This window comes from Xyrauchen texanus, chromosome 18 (assembly GCF_025860055.1).
Source record: "Xyrauchen texanus isolate HMW12.3.18 chromosome 18, RBS_HiC_50CHRs, whole genome shotgun sequence".
Classification (NCBI taxonomy): Eukaryota; Metazoa; Chordata; class Actinopteri; order Cypriniformes; family Catostomidae; genus Xyrauchen; species Xyrauchen texanus.
The window spans coordinates 52,022-76,750 of NC_068293.1; the positions used below are offsets into that span (position 1 = coordinate 52,022).

A 24,729-nucleotide genomic window follows, 5' to 3' on the forward strand; every position below is an offset into this window, starting at 1 on the left:
TTTTTTTACGTATTATTTTATTCAATTGAATTCTTATTTTCTATTTTACATTAACGATTAGACAAAAAAACGACAAAAAATACAAAATATTAGCATTTCTTTTCAAGATTTTAACCGGATGGCACATACTGAATCAAACATGCAATGCACTTAGGTCATTAAGCATATGTGCTGTGTTTGAAATAGTTATTGTTATTGCTAACGTTCACCCTTTGAAGAAACAGAACACTGCGCAGTAAGCAGGGAGGGGCGGGGCCAGTGAGCGTTGTCGTCAGAAAGGTCGTGGGTGAGAGGTGATCGGGACTCATCTTGTTGTCTTTGTAAGAGTGGAGCGCGATCACGCAGCAGTGTCTTCCCTCTTCCCCGAATCCTCTCAAAACTCCCTCCCGAACCTTTCCCTCTCACCCTCCGGATCCCGGACCCCGGACCCTCATCCCCTCCCCGCCTCACGCGTCAGGTGAGTCTTCCGCGCGTTTAACGCTTACATGAGCGCGATTGGGCCTGTAGGCCGCGCGTGAGCGCGCTCGTGCTAATCACGCGCAGCTTTTCTTTGGCCAATTTAAAACAATGTTTAAACATTCACACTCTGAATGGGGCGTTTACATCATGAAACAAGCACCGTTTATACAGCATAAAGGGTTTTGTGTGGTTTAAAGAGCAATCCGCGGATATTTGAGTGTGTTACGCAGCTAGTAAACACGCGAGCTAAGGCAGCTTTAACACTAATGGCTAACCTGCTGATATGAAATAATATTTATTTGAAATGTTTTTATATTTGAACTTCCTGCTGAATTAAATGGATGGTTATTATAGCGATAACCTGCAATATTTATATACATAACTTGCATACGCGCCAATGAAAAACATTGAATTACAGTCAATGGCTGCATTTGTGTTTCTTCTGATTAATTCTTTAGAACAAGTTAACCTTTTATGTATGATAAGTCTATGGGTAGCATCTTAATATAATGCTATATGAATTTGCTTATTCACTCCAGTACTGTAATATGTGATCATGTGACACTATTTATCATAGAACTACCACAGTACAGTTTTGTAGGGGTTTTACTCCCCAAGCTAATTTATTGTTTGTGCATGTATGTTGAATGAAGGTGTCTGTGTGGCAGGTTGATCACCCGTGACCAAAGATCTAGAGCTTGACTCATCTCTCATTATGGACTCTGGTGTGATTGAAGGAGGACTCAATGTCACGCTCACCATCAGACTGCTCATGCATGGCAAAGAAGTGGGCAGTATCATCGGGAAGGTGGGTTTGAACATCAGAAACCTATATATATATATATATATATATATATATATGACATTTTGGGCATATTATATGCCTATTATACCCAAAAGGCTGTCTACAGAGGGGGTTTAACTGGGTATTGTGTCACTAGTGGTGCCTTGATCAAGAAATTTGAGGCCAATACCAATCTCTGATTTTTTTACATTAAGATCGGCCAATACTGTTACAGTTTTCTTTTTAAAGTGCCCTTTGCCACACTTTTGCAAGTTATATGCTGCAGTTATATGTTTATGCCCCACACAGTAAAATGAATAACACTTTACAAAAAGGTTCCAGTTGTTCACATTACTGTAGCTAACGTGAACCAATTATCTTAAGTTTTAGGCACTTGTGAAAAATGTTGCATAGTGAGGATGTCTTGAAAAATAATGATCATTAATCAATTTAAGTCATACATGGTGCAGTAAACCTAAAAAGCTAAATCAATATTCAGTGTGACCACCTTTGCATTTAAAACAGCACTAATACTCTTAGGTACACCTGGACACAGTTTATCTTGGTTATTGGCAGATAGGATGTTCCAAGCTTCTTGGAGAATTCACCACAGTTCTTCTATCTATTTCGGCTGAATATTACGACTGACACAATGTTCACTGGGGGTCTTTGTGAGGGCCATGACATCTGTTGCAGGGCTCCCTGTTCTTCTATTCTATTTGCAAAAGTAATGTTTGGGAGTCTAACATTTATATTTCATATTGACACACTAAAGCTGAAAATATAAATGACAATCTTAATACAAATGTTTTTGTGAAGCATCTTATGTGCCTAAAACTTTTGCACCGTATTGTACATATTGCATTTTAAAAATCAAATGTTGTTTTAATTAACATAAATGCACTATAAACTAATAATGAACAATTGTATTTGTATTAACTAACATTACAATTAATAAAGACTGTAAAAATACATTGCTCATTGTTTGGTCATTATATCTAATGTATTAACTAATGTTAACAATTGGAAATTTTAATAAAGTTACCAAAATTATATTAAAATTACATTAATTGTGAATTGCTAACATTTTATTTGTTTTGAAACCGTTATGAATAGTTCTGTTGTCAATATCAAAAGGACATTGTGACATACTGGTAAGCATTAAAAACCACGAGAGCATCATGCACAGCAGATGCGCGTTCAAAAATAAGAAAATTACTGCTCCAATGAGAAATCATGAATATCTATGATTTGTTTACAGTCTTTGGCGTTTTACTGTTACACAAATCACTAATTATTAAGAAAATGTGTGAAGATGCAGTGCTGTTATGGTTCAAATGTTATTGCAGTGATTAGTGGTAATGTGACCAACATTAATCTGATTTAAATTGGGATCCTCACAGAATAGCACTGAGATGAGTGAGCATGTTTGATTGACACCACGAGTGAGCATATTGATGGGAGTGAAACTGTAAGGGCTCAAACAGTCTCTATCGCTCAACCCAACATCAGATTGTCAAGACTCCCTTTACGTCAAGTATACTCAGATTTGGATATGAATGTTTTTGTTGTTTAATACATTTTTATTTGCAGTCTCTTTATCCTCTCCGTGCTCTCAGTTCAGCGAGTCAGAATTACTGCTGTAATGACTGTAGAAAGCGGGCAACTTAATATTCATACAGGTGTAATTCTTACACATTTTTAAAAACAAAACGGCATATTCATCTGAAAACAGCATGTCTGAAAGTTTAAATTCTGAATACTTAGAATTGCAAACAATTCACCGTCCAGAGGCCACACTGTCATGCATCAAGGGCTGAGAATGCACTCATTTATTAGAGTAGCAGTGTATGTGTGATTACCTGCGTGGTGCAAAAAATATCGGCTCTGATTCTAGGCACGATCTGCCAATCAAAGACTTAAGACGAAGATCGGCCAAATTAGATCAGTAGCTGATCGATCGGTGCAACCCTATGTGACACAGCCCATATCTCGTTGTTGGCTGTACAAGCCTTCTTCCATGTGAAAATGAAAAATGTTAAACCTCAATTCTCAAAAGGTTCAATGGGGTCCCTTATTCTTACTGGCAAAAAAACAAAAATAAAGATGATGAAAGCCAAAATATAAAATGGCATGAAGCAATATTTACTACGTAATCAATTATTTTGTAGAATTAACCTTAGAAGCAAAAATAACCTTAGAAAGGTGTCAACATCACTTTTATTTATAGAGATATACAGAGATAGTTAAATTCAGCACTCCTTAATGCATTATATACCAATGGTGTGAGTCTAAAAAGAAAATAACTTTTTTTGTGTTTTTCCAAAGCTGTTTTTCCCAGTAACTTCAAAAGTAGTAAATATGCCTTAATATCCTTTTAGATCCTGGCTCAGAACTTTCCTTCTTATATCATTTTTAAGGCCCTATATGTTTAAATCCCAGGGATATGGGGCTCACACTGGCTCCATCTTCAAGTTGTACAATTTTACAAATGTACAATTTCAGTGGTCAAAAAACAAATGTGGGTCACATGGTATGAAGGTAGTTTTTCTTGTCCAAGAAAAGGGTCTGATTTACAAATGATGTTGAAACTAAAATGTCCAAAATAGACTTAAGAATAAGCAGCGACACATGTGGCTCTTCAATAAGTGCAATACTGTTATATATAGTGATTGGATTTCAGAAGTGTACATCTGCAAAGCATTGCTGTGTTTATTAGGGGTCCAAACACCAAAGATGCTGAAACTACTGTATTTGTACTGATTTTCTTCTTATTCTTTTTCTAAAGACCATTGGAAATAGAATTACAAAAAGATCAAATTCAGAGGGAAGGGTGCAAGCTACCTGATGCTTGTATAAGTCTCTCATTTTGCAGTTTTGTGTTCCCAGAATGGATTTTTATTCCACATGCTTTTGTGTTTTGCAGAAAGGTGAATCGGTGAAGAAGATGCGAGAGGAGGTGAGATATGCAGTGAAGTCTGTGTGCTTGGGTTTTAAAATATTTACATAAAATCCTGATAGTAATGGTCTTTAGACCCAGTTGTAAATTATTTATTTTTTTATGTTTCTCTGCAGAGTGGTGCTCGGATCAACATTTCTGAAGGCAACTGCCCAGAACGCATCATCACCCTGGCAGGACCCACGACTGCCATCTTCAAAGCTTTCTCCATGATCATCGAGAAACTCGAAGAGGTACGAATCACTTTCATGAACTATTAAATGAATGTTCCGGGTTCGATAAAAGTTATGTTTAATGGACAGCATTTGTGGCATAATTTTGATCACCACAAAAATGAATGTTGCCCCTACTTTTCTTATTTATATATATATATATATATATATATATATATATATATAAAAAGCTAAAATCTGTGTTCAAACACTGTAAACCATTAAATCCTAAAATGACCATAAAAACAACTATTTGAACAACTTTACATCTCAAATAATGCATGAGTTATAACAGAAGAATGATTGTAAGTGCTTTTATGAAATTATAAGCTTCACATTTTTGCCCTTAACCCTCTGGGGTCTGAGGGTGTTTAGGGTCCTGGAGAAGTTTTGACATGCCTTGACATTTGTGCTTTTTTCAGTTGCTTAAAAACACATTAATGGTTAAAGTCTGATAACACTGTATTCAGCACAAACTGGGCTACAATAATATGTGAGCAACGTGTGTGTACATGTTTGTATTTTTGAGAAAATAACGTTTATGCATGGTTTTTGAAAAAAGAAATTAATTGAAATAAGGCCATATAACACATACTAAACATTTGTTCACAAGACTTTTGAGAACTGGATCTTGCAGCCTAGAGTTTTTGCTACAAAATGATGTGAACCATCCTGATCACTCATTCATACAAAACAATATACTAATTTAACTTTTGTAATACACATTTAATGTTGGATCATATGCGAAGAGGCATGAACTATCATGAATATTGATTGTAATTCACACCTGAGGAGACAAAGACCCGTTCCCGTGGGCCTATCACTGAGGAATGTGACAAAGAGAATGAACGTGAGGAGACAATGATCAAAATCAAGATAAGTCATCTGACTATACATTTTCTTAACATAAAGACTTTACTTAATTTTAGACCTTAAAGAAGTCTCTTCTGCTCACCGAGACTGCATTTATTTGATCCAAAATACAGTAAAAACAGTGATATTGTGAACTATTTTTACAATTTAAAAATGTAATTTGTGATCAAAGCTGAATTTTCAGTGTCATTACTGCAGTCTTCAGTGTCACATGATCCTTCAGAAATCATTATAATATGCTGATTTTCTAATATGGGCATATTTAAAGTGCATTTTACTCATTTACACCTGAACACATATTTGCAAGCACAAGCTTTGTTGATGATAATGAGGCAGCATAAACACTACTTAAAATATAATCTAAACATTCATATTATTTTTATATCATATTATATATCATATTTATATCATACAGCATACAATTTAAATACCTGCTTTAGCCAAAACAGCATTTAAATGTAACTAAAACTTGCTTATTAGGACATATTTCAAATGTCAATACTCTGAATCCTGGCTGGCAGGTCTGGAAACAGTCACACTAGTAAAGTATGTACATGTTTATATAAAATAGCATGTCAACTAATGAAAACTAAATGACTTGCTCTCCTGAAATTGTATCCTCGACTGGATCAAGTCACTCGTCAAAATACAAACGTTCATCGGAGTCCCGCTCTTCTTCTGAGGAAAATGTTAACCCTTCGTCACTATCCAGGAGTTTTCTCACTTGTGTATCGTGCTGTCTTTCAAACGTGCAGAAAAGTAAATGACTTTGTTTTTAAGGTACAGTCAGGGGCGTTCAACCTTTGATTTGATCGTCTCAGCACATTACCGTATGAGTAGCGTCCTCTGCCCATGGGTGTGATCACATCAGGGATAAATGAGCTGAGCCAGGAGAAACTGTACATCGCTATGTTTCATACAGATTACATTGCAGGAGAATATTTGTTTTAAATTTGAATTGTTTTATTTAAAAGTAGATATTTTAAGCTTTCTTTAGACATATGATTCATGTTTGTGTGATAAGTATTCGCAGAGTTTCAGTTCATTTTTGTGACGTGTTTCTGAAATATGCTCGTGAACACAGAGACTGCTGAAAGCTCACCCTTTTTATTTTCTTTATTTTACAAAAGCACAAGATTTTGTTGTTATTGTGAGTGTACACAAATAAAAGTAGACCCTTTATAGTCTCTAATGATGTCTTACACTTAGTATTTTAAGTCGTTTCCGCTGTAATGATGAAAAACATCCAGCAGGACGTGCCGGTGCGTCCGTCGACCCCAGAGGGTTAAACCCTCCAAAAATGTTCCCCATTGACTTCCATTGTAATTGCCTCAGTCTCAATTTTAGCTTTTTTTTTTCTTTCCTCTTTGAATTTTTTTTAGAAGAGTTGTTGAAATTATATTGCATTATAATTAACATTTTATCACAAATGCTGTTGATTGAGCTTAACTTTATTGAACCTGGAATATTCCCTTAAAGAGATGATCACAGGTGAATCTGATTACTTAGGCAGCATTTTCGTGTGAGAATGAGAGAGTGGAATATTTGCATGTTTCACCAGGACATCAGCAGCTCCATGTCTAACAGCACGGCCACTTCAAAGCCTCCGGTCACTCTCCGGATCGTGGTGCCAGCCAGCCAGTGCGGATCGCTCATCGGCAAGGGCGGCTGCAAGATTAAAGAGATCAGGGAGGTGAGTGGAGAAATGTTAATTGCTGTTTGAAATGCAGTATATCTTTGATTCATTTACATGCAGTTGCCTGTATTGTTCTTGTTATGGCGAACTCGAGGGTATTGTCATAAAGATGACCCTTCTCTCTCTGTGTGTTTTGTAGTCGACAGGAGCTCAGGTGCAGGTAGCTGGAGACATGCTGCCCAACTCTACTGAGAGAGCCATCACTATCGCTGGAACGCCACTGTCCATCATCGAGTGTGTGAAACAGATCTGTGTGGTCATGCTGGAGGTAACGCTCTCACACACACACACTAGCTTTTGATCTGGACGAATGGTGTACACAAATTGAAACAGAATGAATATGTTATTATTTACCGGGTTACTGGCAGGACCTTAAAAACCCTTGATGTCTAATATTCAGTTTTAAAATATCTTGAATGGAATGAAAAATCTTTATAATTTTCAGAGCTCCTAATTTTGGGTGATTTTTACAAAACCTGTCAAGAAAATGTCCTGGTTATATTGCAATTTAAAGTTTGATCATGACTAAAATGGCATTTATTGTTGAATGCGGTGAATTTTTTTGATGGAAATGAGTCTGGTAGATCTAATTCCTCCTGTTATATTTTGGAATTTGTGTGTTTAAGCTTCAGTTTCACGTGAATTGAAAGTTCACATTCAGTTTGTGACACCTGGCCATTAAAGCACCACGCAGCCACAGTTCATAACCATAGCAATGGCTCCAGTATACACACATGCACGAGATTTCCCATTTAAGCTTACAAAATCGTATAACTCTTATATACTTATACATTATATCTAATATTTTTGCCACGTGTAAATAAAGCATTTCACGGTTTTTAACCGTGGATTAAAAATTATTAGTTTAACCGTATAATTGCGTCATTCAATGCATACTCTTAAAGATTTGTACACCGTATCATATCAGTCATTCAGAAAAAGGGTTAGGGTTAATGTTTTATCGGAAAATTACAGTTCTTACCTGCTCATCTGAAATGCCGGTCTGCTTTCCTTACCATGAAAAACAACTGATCATTGATATGGGCACCTTTAACATCTTCACTGACTCCACATATGACTCATGTAATATATTTCATGTTTTCTAAATTCATACGAAACTTTGTGTGGGTTACAGTCCTACAGACCGAAATTGCACATTGTCAGCCACTGACTGTCTTGTGAGTTTTATTCCTGCAGAGGGCTCTTCAAAACCGAATCCTCCATGCATCCACATTTAAATCTAAGAATGCTTTATATTTGGAGACATTTTACACTGGATAGTTATTTTTAAATAAAAACTGATAATTGCAAGGATTCAAACCTGTGAATTAAAATCCGCCTCAGCATTATCTATAAAAGCATTTTTTTAAATGATCATCCAATAATAATTAATGACTGAGTTCATGCATCCTGGACAGCGATGAGAAAATTAACAGGTACCACATGATTCCTCCGTCTAGTTAGACAAAACCAACTCATTCAATGGAGGGGGGGACTTTAGTTTTTTTGTCAATATGACAGACTCCAAGCCACACAATTGCAAGGTATCTCAAACGAAATTATTTTCAGTGTTGGTAAAAATACACAAACAAGGACACGCCCTTCACAGCATTGGGGGGGGGGGACGTGTGCTCTCCATCTCTCCCAATTCTACACCAGTGGATGTTGGCAGATGGTTTCATCCACAGCCAGCTGAAGATGGAAGCGGATTGTCATGTCAGCAGCAAACTGCGCTGCGGTTGCGGGCGTTCGCCAGTAAATGCTTTAATCATAAAATTGTGAATCATGCATAATTTCTGGATCGCTATAATATCGACTATTCTTGATGCCTCATTCTGTTTTATCCTCCTGAGACCCAAGCGCAACTACCGTGTGCATTTTTCCTTTGTAACTAGTAATATTAGAGCAAATAGTTTTTCTAAAATGTATTTATGCATATGGGGACAGCAGGACTAAGTTGTGAAATTTTAAATACTAAGCTATTGAAAGTCAGATACAGTTTAAGTCAGAAGTTTACATACATTGATTTAATATTAGCAAACTATAGTTTTGGCAAGTCGTTTAGGACATCTTTGTGCATGAAATTAGTAATTCCACGTTCATCTGTACAAACTATAGTATGCAAGTATAAACACCATTGGTCCACGCAGCCATCATAACGCTCAGGAAGGAGACTCATTCTGTATCCTAGAGATTAATGTAATTTGGTGTGAAAAGTGCAAATAATTCCCTGAACAACTGAAAAGGATCTTGTAAAGATGCTGGAGGAAAGAGGTTGACAAGGATCTATATCCACAGTAAACAAGTCCTATATTGACCTGAAAGTCAGCTCAGCAAGAAAGAAGTCACTGCTCCAAAACCGCCATGAAAAAGTCAGACTACAGTTTGCAAGTGCACATGGGGACAAAGATCTTTTTGGAAAAATGTCCTCTGGTCTGATGAAACAAACATTGATCTGTTTGGTTATAATGACCGTTTATGTTTGGAGGGAAAAAGGTGAAGCTTGCAAACCGAAGAACACATCCCAAACGTGAAGCATGGGGGTGGCAGCATCATGTTGTGGGGGTGCTTTGCTGCAGGAGGGACTGGTGCACTTCACAAAATAGATGGCATCATGAAGGAAAGTTATGTGGATATATTGAAGCAACATCTCAAGACATCAGACAGGAAGATAAAGCTCAGTCACAAATGGGTCTTCCAAATGGACAATGACCCCAAGCATACCGCCAAAGTTGTGGCAAAATGGCTTAAGGACAGCAAAGTCAAGATATTGGAGTGGCCATCACAAAGTCCTGACCTCAATCCGATTTTTGTTTGTGGGCAGAATATATATATATATATATATATATATATATATATATATATATATATATATATATTATAAATCCTGTATCTATGTACTGATTATCATTGTCCCATGTCTTCTGCAGCCTGAAACTGAACTTTTCAATGGAGTGAATGCACTTGGCTGCATAGAAAAGCCAATAACCTCCAGTGTGCTGTCTGTCTGTACTGGTCTCGGAACAGTTTGAAATGCACCTTATTTTCATCCTAACTCCATATGAAGCCTCTGAAAAAAAACATCCTACGAGTAAAAAAAACAACAAAGCAAGTTGTGGCCAGTGACTGTTCTTTCTTTGTTTTCACAAAGCTGCAAAAATGAATGTTGCTTGTTGCAAAATCTGATGTTTAAAAGAACTGTATAATAATTTTACCCAAAATTTCACTGTGATTTCTCATTTCAGTCACCTCCTAAAGGTGTGACCATCCCTTACCGACCCAAACCCTCAGGATCGCCTGTCATTTTCGCAGGAGGACAGGTGTGTGTGTGTGTGTGTGTGTGTGTGTGTGTGTGTGTGTGTGTGTGTGTGTGTGTGTGTGTGTGTGTGTGTGGCGTGTTCTGCAGCTGCTGTGTTTTTGTGTAATTTTTATATCGGTATGTTTCATCTGGGGTGTGTGTGTTTTGCAGGCATATGCGGTGCAGGGACAACATGCCATTCCTCAGCCTGATGTAAGTAACAGTTTTGTTTTAAATAAAACGGCTCTGCTGATAAGCTCTTGTCATCAATTCTGTAGAGCAACATTCAATGTGTTGATGTATTTTTTTTCTGTCTTCACAGCTCACTAAACTTCATCAGTTGGCAATGCAGCAGAGTCCATTTCCTCTGGCCCCCAGTAGCCAAGGATTCACTGGTAAGAGGACACGCTTTCTCTGCCAACTTTGAAACCTCCGTTTTCAGTTTCCTAATATCATTGTTTTTCAAAGTGTGTGACTATGGAGAGCATTTTCAAAAATCTCTTTTCAGTGGAGGAAAATAATGCTCTGGTGTGGATGAGAGGCGTAAATGACAATGTAGCAAAATTAATGGGCTTTCAAATGAAAACATATTAGTGTGGATGTGGCCTCTTAAAGCTGAAGTGTGTCATTCTCCAAAATAAACACACTGATTGTCCTGCCCCAAACTCATGCCATTGTTGTCATGTAGTGCCATAGAGACTGTGTTTACAGTTTTTGATGAAATCACCCTACAAATGGCTTATTTGCAGTTGTCTCTGCAAATTAAGAGTAGAAGAAAATATTTTTAAGTAGAAAAAACTGACACTTCAGCCTTATGACATTTCTTAAACTTGAATGCATGATTGGCTTGAATGTTTTCATTCATTGACTGTGTTCCTCTGCAGCTGGAATGGACGCCACTGCACAGACAGGCTCTCATGAACTGACCATTCCAAATGACGTGAGTTTCAGCTTGAAGCAAACTTGATGCCAAATTGAATCTTAAGATTCATAGACTTAAGCTTGAATGTAGTTTTGATGCAAAGATGCTGCTTTTTATTGCTTTTCATTTAAAGCCAAATAGCCATATATTACTGTTCATGTGTTGTAATTGAGGATAAGTATTTAATATGTATGTGTACGCACACATGGAATGCTAATAGTTCACCATTTGTTGCACATATATAGGGGTCATGTGTATGAAAATATAGTACTATTTTTTTCCGGTAATAAACTTAGGAATAGATATCATGTCATATTTTACTTGTATAGGTATGAAATGATTTGGGCTTGGTAAAAATAGAGATTTGTCTGATTAATCATGAAGTTCTAACCCATTATGAAAAGTTTGTTTTCCTTCCACGCAATCCATACGTTACTTTTAGAATGGATATTAAAAGAGACGTTATTCAGAGACAAGCCTGTATTAGCACTTGTTCTAGAAATCAATGTCAATAGTACAAATGATGCACTTTTAACAAAAAATATATATATATACACTACTGTTAAAAATTTTGGGTTCACATGACTGAAATGTTTCTCATGAAGACGTATACTAAAATGTTTGAAATTCGTTTTGTAGACAAAAATATAATTGTTCCACCATATTAATTTATTTAATAATAAAACTAAAATGTAATTAAATTATTATTTTTTTTTTTTTAATGTATGTCTTAGACCAAATAATAAAAGCAGCCAATAAGTGCCCCACACAGATGGGAACTTCTTCAATACTGTTTAAAACGCATCCCAGGGTGAAACCTCAAGAAGTTGCTTGAGAAAATGTCAAGAGTACATGTCTGCAAATTCTAGGCAAAGGTGACTACTTTGAAGATGGTAAAATATAACACAGTTTTGATTCATTTTGGATTTTGTTTAGTCACAACATAATTCCCATAATTCCATTTATTTTAATCCATAGTTTTGATGACTTCACTATTATTCTAAAATGTGAAGAAAAATGTGTAATAAAGAATAAGTGACCCCAAACTTTTGAATGGCAATGTATGCAGTTTCAAGACAACATAGTTGATCAAAGTGACCAATGCTAAATCTAATGATAAAATAAAATGTTTTCAGTTAGTTAGGTCTTCTGTATAATTATCAGTATTAGCTGAGAATCCCTTTCATATGTAAGCAAAATGGACATTATATCTGGAATATACCCAAATTAATTAGAATTGAGAGCAGAATCAAAATGAGAAATCTTAATCAATACTCAGCCCTAGAAATAATCCTAAAAACATATATTTATAGAAGCACAAGTATTTATTGCAACACTATTACATATCTCAGATCCCTATCCACTTTTGGTAATCAAAGGTGCACTCAAAGTTTACTCAAAGAAATTTTCAAACATATTTATAAAATCATGAGCGCTCGCATGAGATGAGGACTGTAGTCATATCAGTAACCTTATAAAAGCTGTTTTATTCTACAGGCAGGGGCGTCCTCATGGGGGCTGCCATTTTACAATCACATCACCAGCTGAATACTACTTGCTTATTCTCAGTAACATTCTTGTTATTGGACAATTTCACGGTTGGATTAAATGAATCATGGTTGATTGTGAATAGTGAATTTCTACAATGGCATCTGTAACTGAAATCTATTGATTTTGAATGATGCTGCATCCTCATCACTATGTGTCACTGTCCAAGATGACTTGAGCAAAAGGTTACTGAGTGCACCTTTAAGCAATCTGGAAAGGCATATTTTTTTAATATGCCTTTCAATTGACAATTGTATAATTTTTTACCTTTTTTATTGTTCCTCTTCATAAGAGAAAGGTTGAGCAATACTAAAGAGATTGGGGCATAACTAAAAAAAAAACTAAAAAAACTGATGAGAGAACAGGGCTGAAATGAGGTCCCAGGCAGTGTTGGATTTAATTGAATTACAAAGTAATTACTGTAATATGGTTTCATTTTTTTTTAATAAGAAAAAGTAGTGTAGTGCTTTAAATTTCAAATTCTTGTCATTTAGTTTAATGACTAGGGTAACATATTTCTAAAATATTTTTTTGCATGTAGAACACCTTTTAAAACATGAATTACATTTATATGGACATATGTTTGCAGTTTGTGACAATTGAGGGCTTTACGCCCTCTAACAAGTCCGTGAACAAGTAGGAAATACAGAAAATAGTGTTTTAGAAAGTAACTTGAAAGTAATTAGTAATGGGATGACTTTTTCGATACGTAATCGGTCAGTAATTTGATTACAATTTAAGAGAAGTAATTCTTAATTTGTAGTGAGTTACTCTTTGAATAACTTACACAATACTTGTCCCAGGGCACTAAAGAGGCATTGTGTGCATTTTAGGGTTAAAGGGTTGTTTGACCTGATATCATTGCTAATCATTTTATATTGATCAAATCTGACAGTTGATTGGCTGCATCATCGGCCGTCAAGGTGCCAAGATCAACGAGATTCGTCAGATGTCAGGTGCACAAATCAAGATCGCCAACCCCGTAGAGGGCTCGACCGACCGGCAGGTCACCATCACTGGCTCGCCCGCCAGCATCAGTCTGGCAGAGTACCTCATCAATGCACGGTAACCTTCACATACACAGCCAGCTCTGCTTTAACATTTACTTTTAGATGCAGTGCTGTTTGGATTTCCAATTTCACTCTTTCAAACAAAGCACTGTGAGCACCGATGTAAACTGCTTTCATTGATTTGATATCTTGTGGTTTCAGAATCTCATCTGAGGCAACAGGACTGGCTGCAAACTGATGCGCTCCGTCGCCACACCGCCCCTTTACCCTTCCTCCATCACATTTACAATCTCTAAGCGCAAAAAGAAACCAAGTATTCTCAACCAATCCTTTCCTTTCACCCACCCGAGCTATGCTTCATGGATATACACGAGTATTTTATTTATTTATTTCATGACATGTTTTTAAAATCCCTTTACGTACAGTTTTTAATGTCTTGTTTTTCCTTTGATGCATATTCTGTCAGTTAACATTACCACGAGAAAGTGGAAAAATCTGAAAAGGCGTAGGTTTTTGTTGTCAGATTTTTCTCATAAAACAGAAAAAAAGTGTCACAAAAAGCAATTAATTATGATAGACTGACCGCTTTTTCTGTATTGAACATTTATTTATTTTAATTTAACTCTAGGAAGTTACAGATGTTTTAAAATCTGAGATGAGCTTTAGATGATGAGCTCTTGTTTTTCTGCATCAGATCCATTTTCAATCTGTTTCAGGTGACCTAAATTTTTTTCTTTTCTTTTTTTTTCTAATTATGTCATTCCTCTTTTTCTTTTTTTATCCTGAAGTTGGAGATTTTGTTAGTGGGAGGGATGAGCGATGAGTATCACTGTAGTTTCTGCATAAATGACATTGCTGATATAATAATGAGTTGAAAATATTTCTTGAGAGAATATTTTTTTTAACCTTGTGGTGTGGAGCCCAGACCGGAGGATTTCAATTTGACAAGTTTATATGATAATGCAAGTGAGTTACTGAACAATGACTAGAAGGAACTTTCTAGAATTAACACTATTTTCTTCTCTACTCTGCTTGAGTAATAGTTTTGTTTTTGTATTATTTTTGTTTGTTTTTTGCAGGAGGAAGGAAATCCTAAACCTTTTTGTGCACGTTTTCAGAATATTGTAGATTGAGTGCAGCAGGAATGAAGAATTAAACATGCAAAATTAAAACATGAAATGCTGAAACTATTGAATGGTGTCTTGCATCATCTTGGTTTATCACAGTTGTTGTTTTTACGTTTGATAAAATACATTGATTAACATCAGTTTTCAGAGGTATTCACCTTTTCTATTTAGTTTGTTTTATTTATTTTCAGCAAAGACTGCCAGTTCTTCAAGAATAGTTCAAGACCATTTAATTTGACAATTCTGAATATTGTCCATCTGTGAACATCAATGTTTTACACATTGACAAGCTATTCAATAGGGACAGCTGAACCTTTAGGCTTCTTTTTGGATTGAAATGTATTTAATAATAGGATGTATGTATCTGAGCTTTAGTGTCATGTACTGTAAGTCTCTCTTCATACAGTCGGCACAACAACATCTGTGGCCTAAACTTTGAAATGCATTGCTTATTTTGCCCGTTTGCCAAGAAAATACAAAAAAAACTGTTATTCTTGTGCAAAAACAGTAATCTAAATTACACAGACATGAGTTTCAGTTGTGCATGTTTTTCATATTGAAAAATATTCAAGATTTCAAAAAGGTAAATATGATAAATAAAACAATTAGCCTTTCCACTGCTGATTGCTCTGGTATCAGTTTAATGACCATCTGTTCATAAGCGGTCTACTTGTACTGTAATATGTGAATATGGTTAGTAGAGATGGATCCGATACTCCAAGAAATTCTTCAACAGCTTTATCAAGACATTGTTTGATGTGGGTACAGGCACACGTCATTGAAAAAGGTCATTTTGACTATCTGTGTATAATATATAAATAATGTGTGTGCTTGTGTTTTAGAATGTAAAATCAGGGACAATATAGCAGAGAGGGATTTAGATTCTATTAAAATGAATGGGAGAAATTGGAATGGACAACGGATGTGGAAAGGAAGTCCCGCCATTAAGGCAAAAGAGCCAATCATCACCTGTCAATCAATTCGATAACGTGCATGCGCATTAGCGATACAATCCAGAAAAATATCGTTATGTTTAGAGTGATCCAAGCTAAAGTAGCTTAGTTTATGACACAAGTGATGTCAGATTTTACTGCTGATTTTAAAATATGTTCTTTGATGGTAATCTTGACCAACCGTTCTGGAGATTTCGAACTTTCCCCAGTCAAATAGATAGTTATGCCGCTTGTTTGCATAGAAAATAGCTGCCCAGGTGCATTCAAAAGATGGCCGCCGAGTGACCTGACTTGCTAAAAGACTTTGGTCGAGTGATGTAGATTGAAACATTAAAAAAATGCATCTCGAGATTCCTACATTCTGTTTTGCTCGGTCCAGCTGTCCTTGAGCGCCTGCCTGTAGAAACTGCGGTTAAGCCAGCCGCCACTTCGAAATGAGCGGTCAAACTAGCCGCACCTATATTTCGTGGTGCGCGTATACACTGGTTATTGCGGTATGACCGTCAGAACTAAAACAAGTTAATTCCTGCTAAGGCAATTTCACATGCATTAATTTATTCTGTCTGTCTGTCTGTCAGAAAGAAAGGAAGACAGAACGAAAGAAAGAAAGATTTTAGCACACCTCGCAACCTGTCACTGCATGATATATTTAAGTCCAAAATAAGAACCCCCCCCCCCCAAAACTCATATATTACCTTTTTTGTCCATACATTCAGAAAATCATAAAAATAAAAGTCCTAGTTTCCACAGACCAATTTCACCTCAGGTGGGGAGGACACCTTCTCAAGGTGTGAACTACAATGTTTCAGGACATTCTGATGTTGAATTCCAAAATAAGAGCCCCCAAAACTCATATATTACCTTTTTTGTCCATACATTCAGAAAATCATAAAAATAAAAGTCCTAGTTTCCACAGACCAATTTCACCTCAGGTGGGAGGACACCTTCTCAAGGTGTGAACTACAATGTTTCAAGACATTCTGATGTTGAATTCCAAAATAAGAGCCCCCCAAAACTCATATATTACCTTTTTGTCCATACATTCAGAAAATCATAAAAATAAAAGTCCTAGTTTCCACAGACCAGTTTCACCTCAGGTGGGGAGAACACCTTCTCAAGGTGTGAACTACAATGTTTCAGGACATTCTGATGTTGAATTCCAAAATAAGAGCCCCCCAAAACTCATATATTACCTTTTTGTCCATACATTCAGAAAATCATAAAAATAAAAGTCCTAGTTTCCACAGACCAATTTCACCTCAGGTGGGGAGGACACCTTCTCAAGGTGTGAACTACAATGTTTCAGGACATTCTGATGTTGAATTCCAAAATAAGAGCCCCCAAACTCGAATATTAGATGTTTTGTTTACACATTCAGAAAATCATAAAAATAATAGTCCTAGTTTCCACAGACCAATTTCACCTCAGGTGGGGAGGACACCTTCTCAAGGTGTGAACTACAATGTTTCAGGACATTCTGATGTTGAATTCCAAAATAAGAGCCCCCCAAAACTCATATATTACCTTTTTGTCCATACATTCAGAAAATCATAAAAATAAAAGTCCTAGTTTCCACAGACCAATTTCACCTCAGGTGGGGAGGACACCTTCTCAAGGTGTGAACTACAATGTTTCAGGACATTCTGATGTTGAATTCCAAAATAAGAGCCCCCCAAACTCGAATATTAGATGTTTTGTTTACACATTCAGAAAATCATAAAAATGAAAGTCCTTGTTTCCACAGACCAATTTCACCTCAGGTGGGGAGGACACCTTCTCAAGGTGTGAACTACAATGTTTCAGGACATTCTGATGTTGAATTCCAAAATAAGAGCCCCCCAAACTCGAATATTAGATGTTTTGTTTACACATTCAGAAAATCATAAAAATAAAAGTCCTAGTTTCCACAGACCAATTTCACCTCAGGTGGGGAGGACACCTTCTCAAGGTGTGAACTACAATGTTTCAGGACATTCTGATGTTGAATTCCAAAATAAGAGCCCCCCAAAACTCGAATATTAGATGTTCCCCTTCTGTCGCTCTCTCGGTCTAGGGGTCTCTCTTGAGCGCCGATATCCACCTCTGATCTATGAAAATAGGCCAATGAGAGTTGGCAGCCAGTATTTGCATGTCCCGCCCCTGGACATACGGGTATTAAATACGGGAGTTCATTCAGGATTTTTCTGAGGAGCCGGAAATGGTCTGGCCACAACAATGGCTCGGCTCAGCGACGTGGCGGGGAGACACAACGCCTCGCTCCTCCATCAGGGAACGGAGGTTACATACATAACCTAGACGTTCTCCTTCTGTCGCACTCTGCACGTTGTGTCAGAGAAGCGACACTAGGGGTCCACTTATAAAGTCCCATGCGCTGAGCCGTGTACGTGAACTGCTGATACAGCAGCGAGCAGGTATTCTTACGTGCAGGATGACCAACTGCATCAGGCTGCACGTACCCTTCCCCAATGCCCCATTCAAGCCATCAGACTCCTTATCCTACCCTGGAGGGGGGAACAAGGTGATGGCCGCCAACCTGGGAATGGGCCAGCCTGACTGGGCCTCTTTTCTCTCTATGTTTCTTGCATAGAGCAACTACGGCCGGGGCCCTTACACGCATTGAGGGAAGGGGGTCTTAGCCCTTCTTTCAGGGCGGAGAAGACCCTGCGGAGGCCACACCTACCCGGCAAAAAGCAAAAAGTGGCAAATACATCAGATGGCCTAACTTAGGACCTATGTGGAAAAGTTGGTGCAGTGGTAGACCCAACCTCGTGGGGGGGTAGCGAACAGCACGGTGACCGAGGCAGCTGTAACTGCCTAAGGGAGACACGGGGGTCCGCTCGTGAGGGGACAGTACCATGGTATTACACACAGGGGGAGTCCGAACAGAAGGCCTTACCTGTGGAGCACCTATACCAGTACAGGGTAACTTGAGGTACCTGCAATGGCTTGGGTCGGCGAGTTCCTCCGCTGAACTGCGGACCCACGAGGAGGAGGCGCTAGGGAGGAGTCAACCAGCGACCCGAAGATGGGATCTCCTGGGAACGGAGGCGCACTGTTTTCCCTCGGTTGTGGGAAAGGGCGCTAGGCGCAAGCGATTCACCCGGTCAGATTGTCAGCGTGCTACCAAGTTCTACGGGCTCGGACCTGAGAAAACACGGGACGATACTGACTCAACTCGGAGATTGCAGAATCTCGAAAAAGTGTTAGGTGTTGCCCAGCCCGCTACTCTACAGATGTCTGCTAGGGAGGTGCCCCTGGCCAGTGCCCACGAGGACGCAACACCCCTGGCGGAGTGAGCTCGAACCCGCAAGGGGGGGGGCACAGCCTGGGTGTGATAAGCCAATGAAATGGCGTCGACAACCCAGTGGGCGAACCTCTGTTTGGAGACAGTGTTCCCTTTCCGCTGTCCCCCGAAGCAGACAAAGAGCTGCTCAGACCGTCTAGTGCTCTGTGTGCAATCCAGATAGATATGCAAAGCACATACTGGACACAGCAACGAAAGGGCTGGGTCTGCCTCCTCCCGGGGCAGCACTTGCAGGTTCACTACCTGATCCCTGAAGGGTGTGGTAGGAACCTTGGGCACATAGCCCGGTCGCGGTATTAGGATCACGTAAGTGTCTGCCGGATCGAACTCCAGGCAAGTGTCGCTAACAGAGGAAGCTTGCAGGTCCCCGACCCTCTTGATGGAGGCGAGCGCGATCAGCAGGGCGGTCTTGAGAGAGAGGGCCCTGAGTCCAGCTGAATCTAGCGGCTCAAAGGGGGGTCTCTTGAGGCCCGTGAGGATGACCGAGAGATCCCAGGAGGGGAACAGGTTAGGCCGGGAGGGAGTCAGCCTCCGGGCACCTTTGAGGAACCTGACAATTAAATCGTGCTTACCAAGAGACTTCCCGTCTACCGTGTCATGGTGAGCCACGATGGCGGCGACATACACCTTGAGGGTGGAGGGGGACAGCCTCCTCTCCAGCCTCTCCTGTTGAAACACGAGCACTGACCTAACCACGCACTTCTGTGGGTCTTCGGCTCGGGAAAAACACCAGTATGCGAACAGACGCCACTTTAGGGCGTAAAGATGCCTGGTCGAGGGGGCTCTGGCTTGGTTGATAGTATCTATGACAGTCGGTGGTAGGCCGGCTAGATCTTCTGCGTCCCGTCCAGGGGCCAGACGTGGAGGTTCCAGAGGTCTGGGTGCGGGTGCCAGAGCGTGCCCCATCCCTGAGAAAGAAGATCCTTCCTCAGGGGAATTCACCAGGGAGGGGCTGTCGTGAGGAGCGTGAGGTCCGAGAATCAAGTCCGGGTGGGCCAGTAGGGGGCCACCAGAGTGACTTGCTCTTCATCCTCTCTGACCTTGCATAGCACCTGTGCAAGAAGGCTCACTGGGGGAAATGCGTACTTGCGCGAGCCCTGCTGGGCCAGCTGTAGCCAGAGCATCTGCCCCGAGGGAGCCTCTGTCAGGGCATACCAGAGCCGGGCAGTGGGAGGTTTCCTGGGAGGCAAACAGGTCTACCTGGGCCTTGCCGAACCTGTCCCAAATCAGCTGAACCGACTGGGGGTGAAGCCTCCACTCTCCGCCGGGCAAGCTCTGTCTTGACAGCGCGTCTGCTACCGCATTGAGGTTGCCGGGGATGTGAGTTGCACGCAGTGACTTGAGTCGCTGCTGGCTCCAAAGGAGGAGACGACGGGCGAGCTGTGACACGTGGAGGGAGCGTACTCCGCCTTGGCGGTTTATGTAGGCTACCACCGTGGTGTTGTCTGTCCTGACTAGGACGTGCTTGCCCCGAATTAACGGGAGAAACCTCTTCAGGGCAAGAAAAACAGCCAGCAGCTCTAGGCAGTTGATGTGCCAGCGCAGCGGGCCTCGGTTCCACCAGTTTGGAGGCGTCGGTTGTAACCAGAACATGTTGGGACACCTGCTGCAAGGGTACTCCTGCCCGTAGAAAGCAGAGGTCTGTCCAGGGTTTGAAGGCTTGGCGGCAGGCAGTGGTAACTTTCACGTTGTGCATGCCAAGGCGCCATGCTCGTCTCGGGACTCGAGTCTGGAGCCAGTGCTGAAGTGGTCTCATATGCATCAACCCCAGGCGTCGCCGCTGGAGGATGCCATATGCCCCAGGAGCTGTTGGAAACGTTTTAGAGGGACCACGGTGCCTGGCTTGAAGGAAGCGAGGCATTTCAGCACTGACTGAGCACGCTCGTTGGAGAGACGTGCTGTCATTGAGACTGAGTCTAACTCCAAACCGAGAAAAGAGATGCTCTGGACCGGGGTGAGCTTGCTCTTCTCCCAGTTGACCTGAAACCCCAAACGGCTGAGGTGCTTGAGCACCTGATCTCTGTGCGCGCATAGTAACTCTCGTGAGGGGGCCAGAATGAGCCAGTCATTGAGGTAATTGAGTATGCGTATGCCAGCTCCTCAGAGCGGGGCAAGAGCCGCCTCTGCGACTTTTGTGAAGATGCGAGGGGACAGAGACAGGCCGAAGGGGAGGACTTTGTACTGATACGCCTGGCCGTCGAACGCGAACCTCAGGAATGGAAGTACACGTCCTTTAGGTCTACCGCTGCGAACCAATTTAGATGCCGGATGCCAGATAGAATTTGTTTCTGGGTGAGCATTGTGAAAACTCGCAGGTCCAAGATTGGTCATAAGCTGCCGCCTTTCTTGGGTACAACGAAGTAAGAGCTGTAGAAACCCTTCTTCGTTTCGGTTGGAGGGACAGGCTCTATCGCGTCCTTGATTAAAAGGGAGGCAATTTCTTCACGCAGGAACTGAGCATGTTTGTCGTGCACTGCGGTAAAATGAACGCCCACGAGGGGGGGCGGAGACCTGGCAAACTGAATTGCGTAACTGAATCGAATGGTCTGGTGCAGCCATCGCGACGGGTTGGGCAGTGAAAGCCCGTGCTAGGGGCACCAAGGGGACGAGTATTTTGTACGTACCCGGCGGGGCTTCGCAGCGGTGCGGAACAGGTAACACGGCGTCGGGAAGCAACATAGCATCCCAAGGCTCTGGTGCTGAGAATAAACTCAAAGCACTTACCTTGCTCCGCGCACCCGGCAGGGGGCGGGTTCATGACTGAGGAGGAGGTCTGATGCTGGTGTCCTCTGGACTCGTCTGAACCGGCCGGCCGGGGGAACAGTCGTGGGGCTGAGGGCGGGGGCACCGCGTCCAGGGAGCCGGGACTGTTGAGGCCTGAAAGTAGAGTGCCGTGAGAATGGCATTTGCGGGCCACATGACCCAGAGACAAAGGAAATAGCTCTTTTATTGAGAATTTGGGTACCGCAGTCCCTGTTGAGGGGTGCGGCAAATGAAAAAACACAAGATTCTCCTCCTGGCCCTCCACCGGGGGACGGAGCGGTCTTACCACCTCCGGAGCTAACTTCTTGAACTCTGGGTACGTTGTCTCAACGCCTGGGAGCCTTCCGAGTCCTCGAGGGGGTCCGTGAGAGGTTTGCTCGACGCTGGGGCTGAGAGCTGGGCCCGGGTTGAGGCGGAGCAGAAGGTCTTCTGGCCACGGGAGGATGCCCTCGGCGAGCAGACGGGGCATGGGCCGTGGCGGCAGGCTTGCGGCGAGGCATGATGTGGGAAATGGCCTCCGTCTGCTTCTTCACCATGGAGAACTGCTGGGCGAAGTCCTCGACGGTGTCGCCTAAGAGGCCAAACTGGGAGACAGGGGCGTTGAGAAAGCGAGTCTTGTCAGCTTCACGCATCTCGACCAAGTTCCTGGACCACCAGTGTGGCCATCGCCTGCCCGAGCGCCTGCGCTGTGACCTTCGTCGCTCTCAGTGCGAGGTCGGTCGCTGAGCGCAGTTCCTGCAGCGCGTCGGGATCAGGGCCACCCCATGCATGTTTCGCAGTGCCTTGGCTTGGTGGACCTGCAGGAGAGCCATGGAATGCAGGGCTGAAGCGGCACGTCCGGTGGCGCTGTAGGCCTTCGCGGTCAGCGAGGATGTTGCTCTACAGGTCCGGGAAGGGAGTACAGGGCGGCCCCGCCAGGTGGTAGGGCTTCCGGGGCATAGATGGAGCGCAACCACCCTATCCACCTGGGGAATCGCGGTGGACCCTTGGCGTGTTCCGCCGTCGAGGGTGGCGAGGGCGGATGAGCAGGTGGCGGTGCGACGAGTGGAGAGGGGTGCTCTCCACGAAGATGTCAGCTCATCATGCACCTCCGGGAAGAACGGGACCGGGGTGCGAGGCTGTGAGCGGCGCCCAGCACCCAGGAACCAGTCGTCCAGCCGTGATGGCTCTGGGGAGAATGGAGGGTTCCAATCCATGCCCACGCTGTTGGCTGCCCGGGAAAGCATATCAGACATCTGTGCGTCGGCCTCTTCCTGGGCATGCAGGCCCGAAGGCGGCAGCCCAGAGGAGTCCTCAGCATCAGATACCACGCCCTCCGATTCCACGGCAAACTCGTCTGCTTCCATCGCAAGAGGGTAGGCAGACTGGCTGTGAGGCGAGTCGCCGCCGCCTCGAGCGGGGACGGGAGTCAATGAGCGTGCCGGGGCGCGGGTGGTCCGAGGGGCGTACCGGCGAGCTGCACCCGCTACCATCCCCGAATCGCCTCCATCGCCAGCCGCATCGTCCTCAATCCCGTGGGAAGAAGGAGCGATGCGGGGGGGCGGCTGGAGTGGCTTGCTTACGGTTGTAAGCAAACTGCAACCGCAACGTTGTCAAGGTCATGTTCTCGCAGTGAGAACATGAACCATCCACAAACGCAGCCTCGGTATGATCGCTACCCAGACACACGAGACAACGCCTGTGGCCGTCGGAAGCGGAGAGTACTCTACCACATCCAGGAACAACACATCCTTAAAAGGACGTTCAACGCAGCTGTGTATTGCTCTTTTAGAGGAAATTACTCTTTTAAATAAAATCAATCTTTTATGAAAGAAAAGGACTCGTGAGAGTTCTTTATAATCTGCACTGTCGACGAGCTCAGGGGCAGGAAATGCACAGCTGTGCAAACAGGAGAAAGCCACTGTTGTGCGCCGTAGAATCGGCTCCGAAGAAATTTTCTGAATGAACTCCCGAATTTGCGCTGCTTAAATACCCGTATGTCCAGGGGCGGGACATGCAAATACTGGCTGCCAACTCTCATTGGCCTTTTTTCATAGATCAGAGGTGGATATCGGTGCTCAAGAGAGACCCCTAGACCACGAGAGAGCGACAGAAGGGGAACATCTAATATTCGAGATTTGGGGGGCTCTTATTTTGGAAGACAACATCAGAATATCCTGAAACATTGTAGTTGACACCTTGAGAAGGTGTCCTCCCCACCTGAGGTGAAATTGGTCTGTGGAAGCTAGGACTTTTATTTTTATGATTTTCTGAATGTATGGACAAAAAAGGTAATGAGTTTTGGGGGGCTCTTATTTTGGAAGACAACATCAGAATGTCCTGAAACATTGTAATTCGCACCTTGAGAAGGTGTCCTCCCCATCTGAGGGGAAATTGGTCTGTGGAAGCTAGGACTTTTATTTTTATGATTTTCTGAATGTATGGACAAAACAGGTAATATATGAGATTTGGGGGGCTCTTATTTTGGAAGACAACATCAGAATGTCCTGAAACATTGTAGTTCACACCTTGAGAAGGTGTCCTCCCCATCTGAGGTGAAACTGGTCTGTGGAAGCTAGGACTTTTATTTTTATGATTTTCTGAATGTGTAAACAAAACATCTTATATTCGAGTTTGGGGGCTCTTATTTTGGAATTCAACATCAGAATGTCCTGAAACATTGTAGTTCACACCTTGAGAAGGTGTCCTCCCCACCTGAGGTGAAATTGGTCTGTGGAAGCTAGGACTTTTATTTTTATGATTTTCTGAATGTATAGACAAAACAGGTAATATATGAGATTTGGGGGGCTCTTATTTTGGAAGACAACATCAGAATGTCCTG

At 41.8% G+C, this 24,729-nt stretch overlaps 1 protein-coding gene across 2 annotated transcripts; it reads left to right on the top strand.

The window, feature by feature from the left end:
* The first annotated feature begins 269 nt into the window (after positions 1 to 269).
* LOC127659026 (poly(rC)-binding protein 2-like) lies at positions 270 to 15,438 on the top strand. Of its 2 annotated transcripts, none has more exons than XM_052148642.1 (12): positions 270 to 457; positions 1,113 to 1,267; positions 4,170 to 4,202; positions 4,319 to 4,435; positions 6,849 to 6,980; positions 7,123 to 7,251; positions 10,229 to 10,303; positions 10,453 to 10,494; positions 10,604 to 10,676; positions 11,166 to 11,221; positions 13,647 to 13,816; positions 13,963 to 15,438. In XM_052148642.1, the coding sequence occupies exons 2-12, from the start codon at positions 1,175 to 1,177 to the stop codon at positions 13,997 to 13,999; spliced, it is 957 nt and encodes a 318-aa protein (XP_052004602.1). In that variant the 5' UTR covers positions 270 to 457; positions 1,113 to 1,174; the 3' UTR covers positions 14,000 to 15,438. The 2 variants fall into 2 exon arrangements, with proteins under 2 accessions (XP_052004602.1, XP_052004603.1); XM_052148643.1 differs by having other exon boundaries at positions 271 to 457; positions 1,128 to 1,267.
* The last annotated feature ends 9,291 nt before the right edge of the window (positions 15,439 to 24,729 follow it).

Coding starts and splice junctions, on each gene's coding strand:
- LOC127659026 (XM_052148642.1), top strand. CDS start 1,175: ATGGACTCTGGTGTGATTGAAGGAGGACTCAATGTCACGCTCACCATC. Junction 1,268..4,169: donor TGGGCAGTATCATCGGGAAG/GTGGGTTTGAAC, acceptor TGTGTTTTGCAG/AAAGGTGAATCGGTGAAGAA. Junction 4,203..4,318: donor TGAAGAAGATGCGAGAGGAG/GTGAGATATGCA, acceptor GTTTCTCTGCAG/AGTGGTGCTCGGATCAACAT.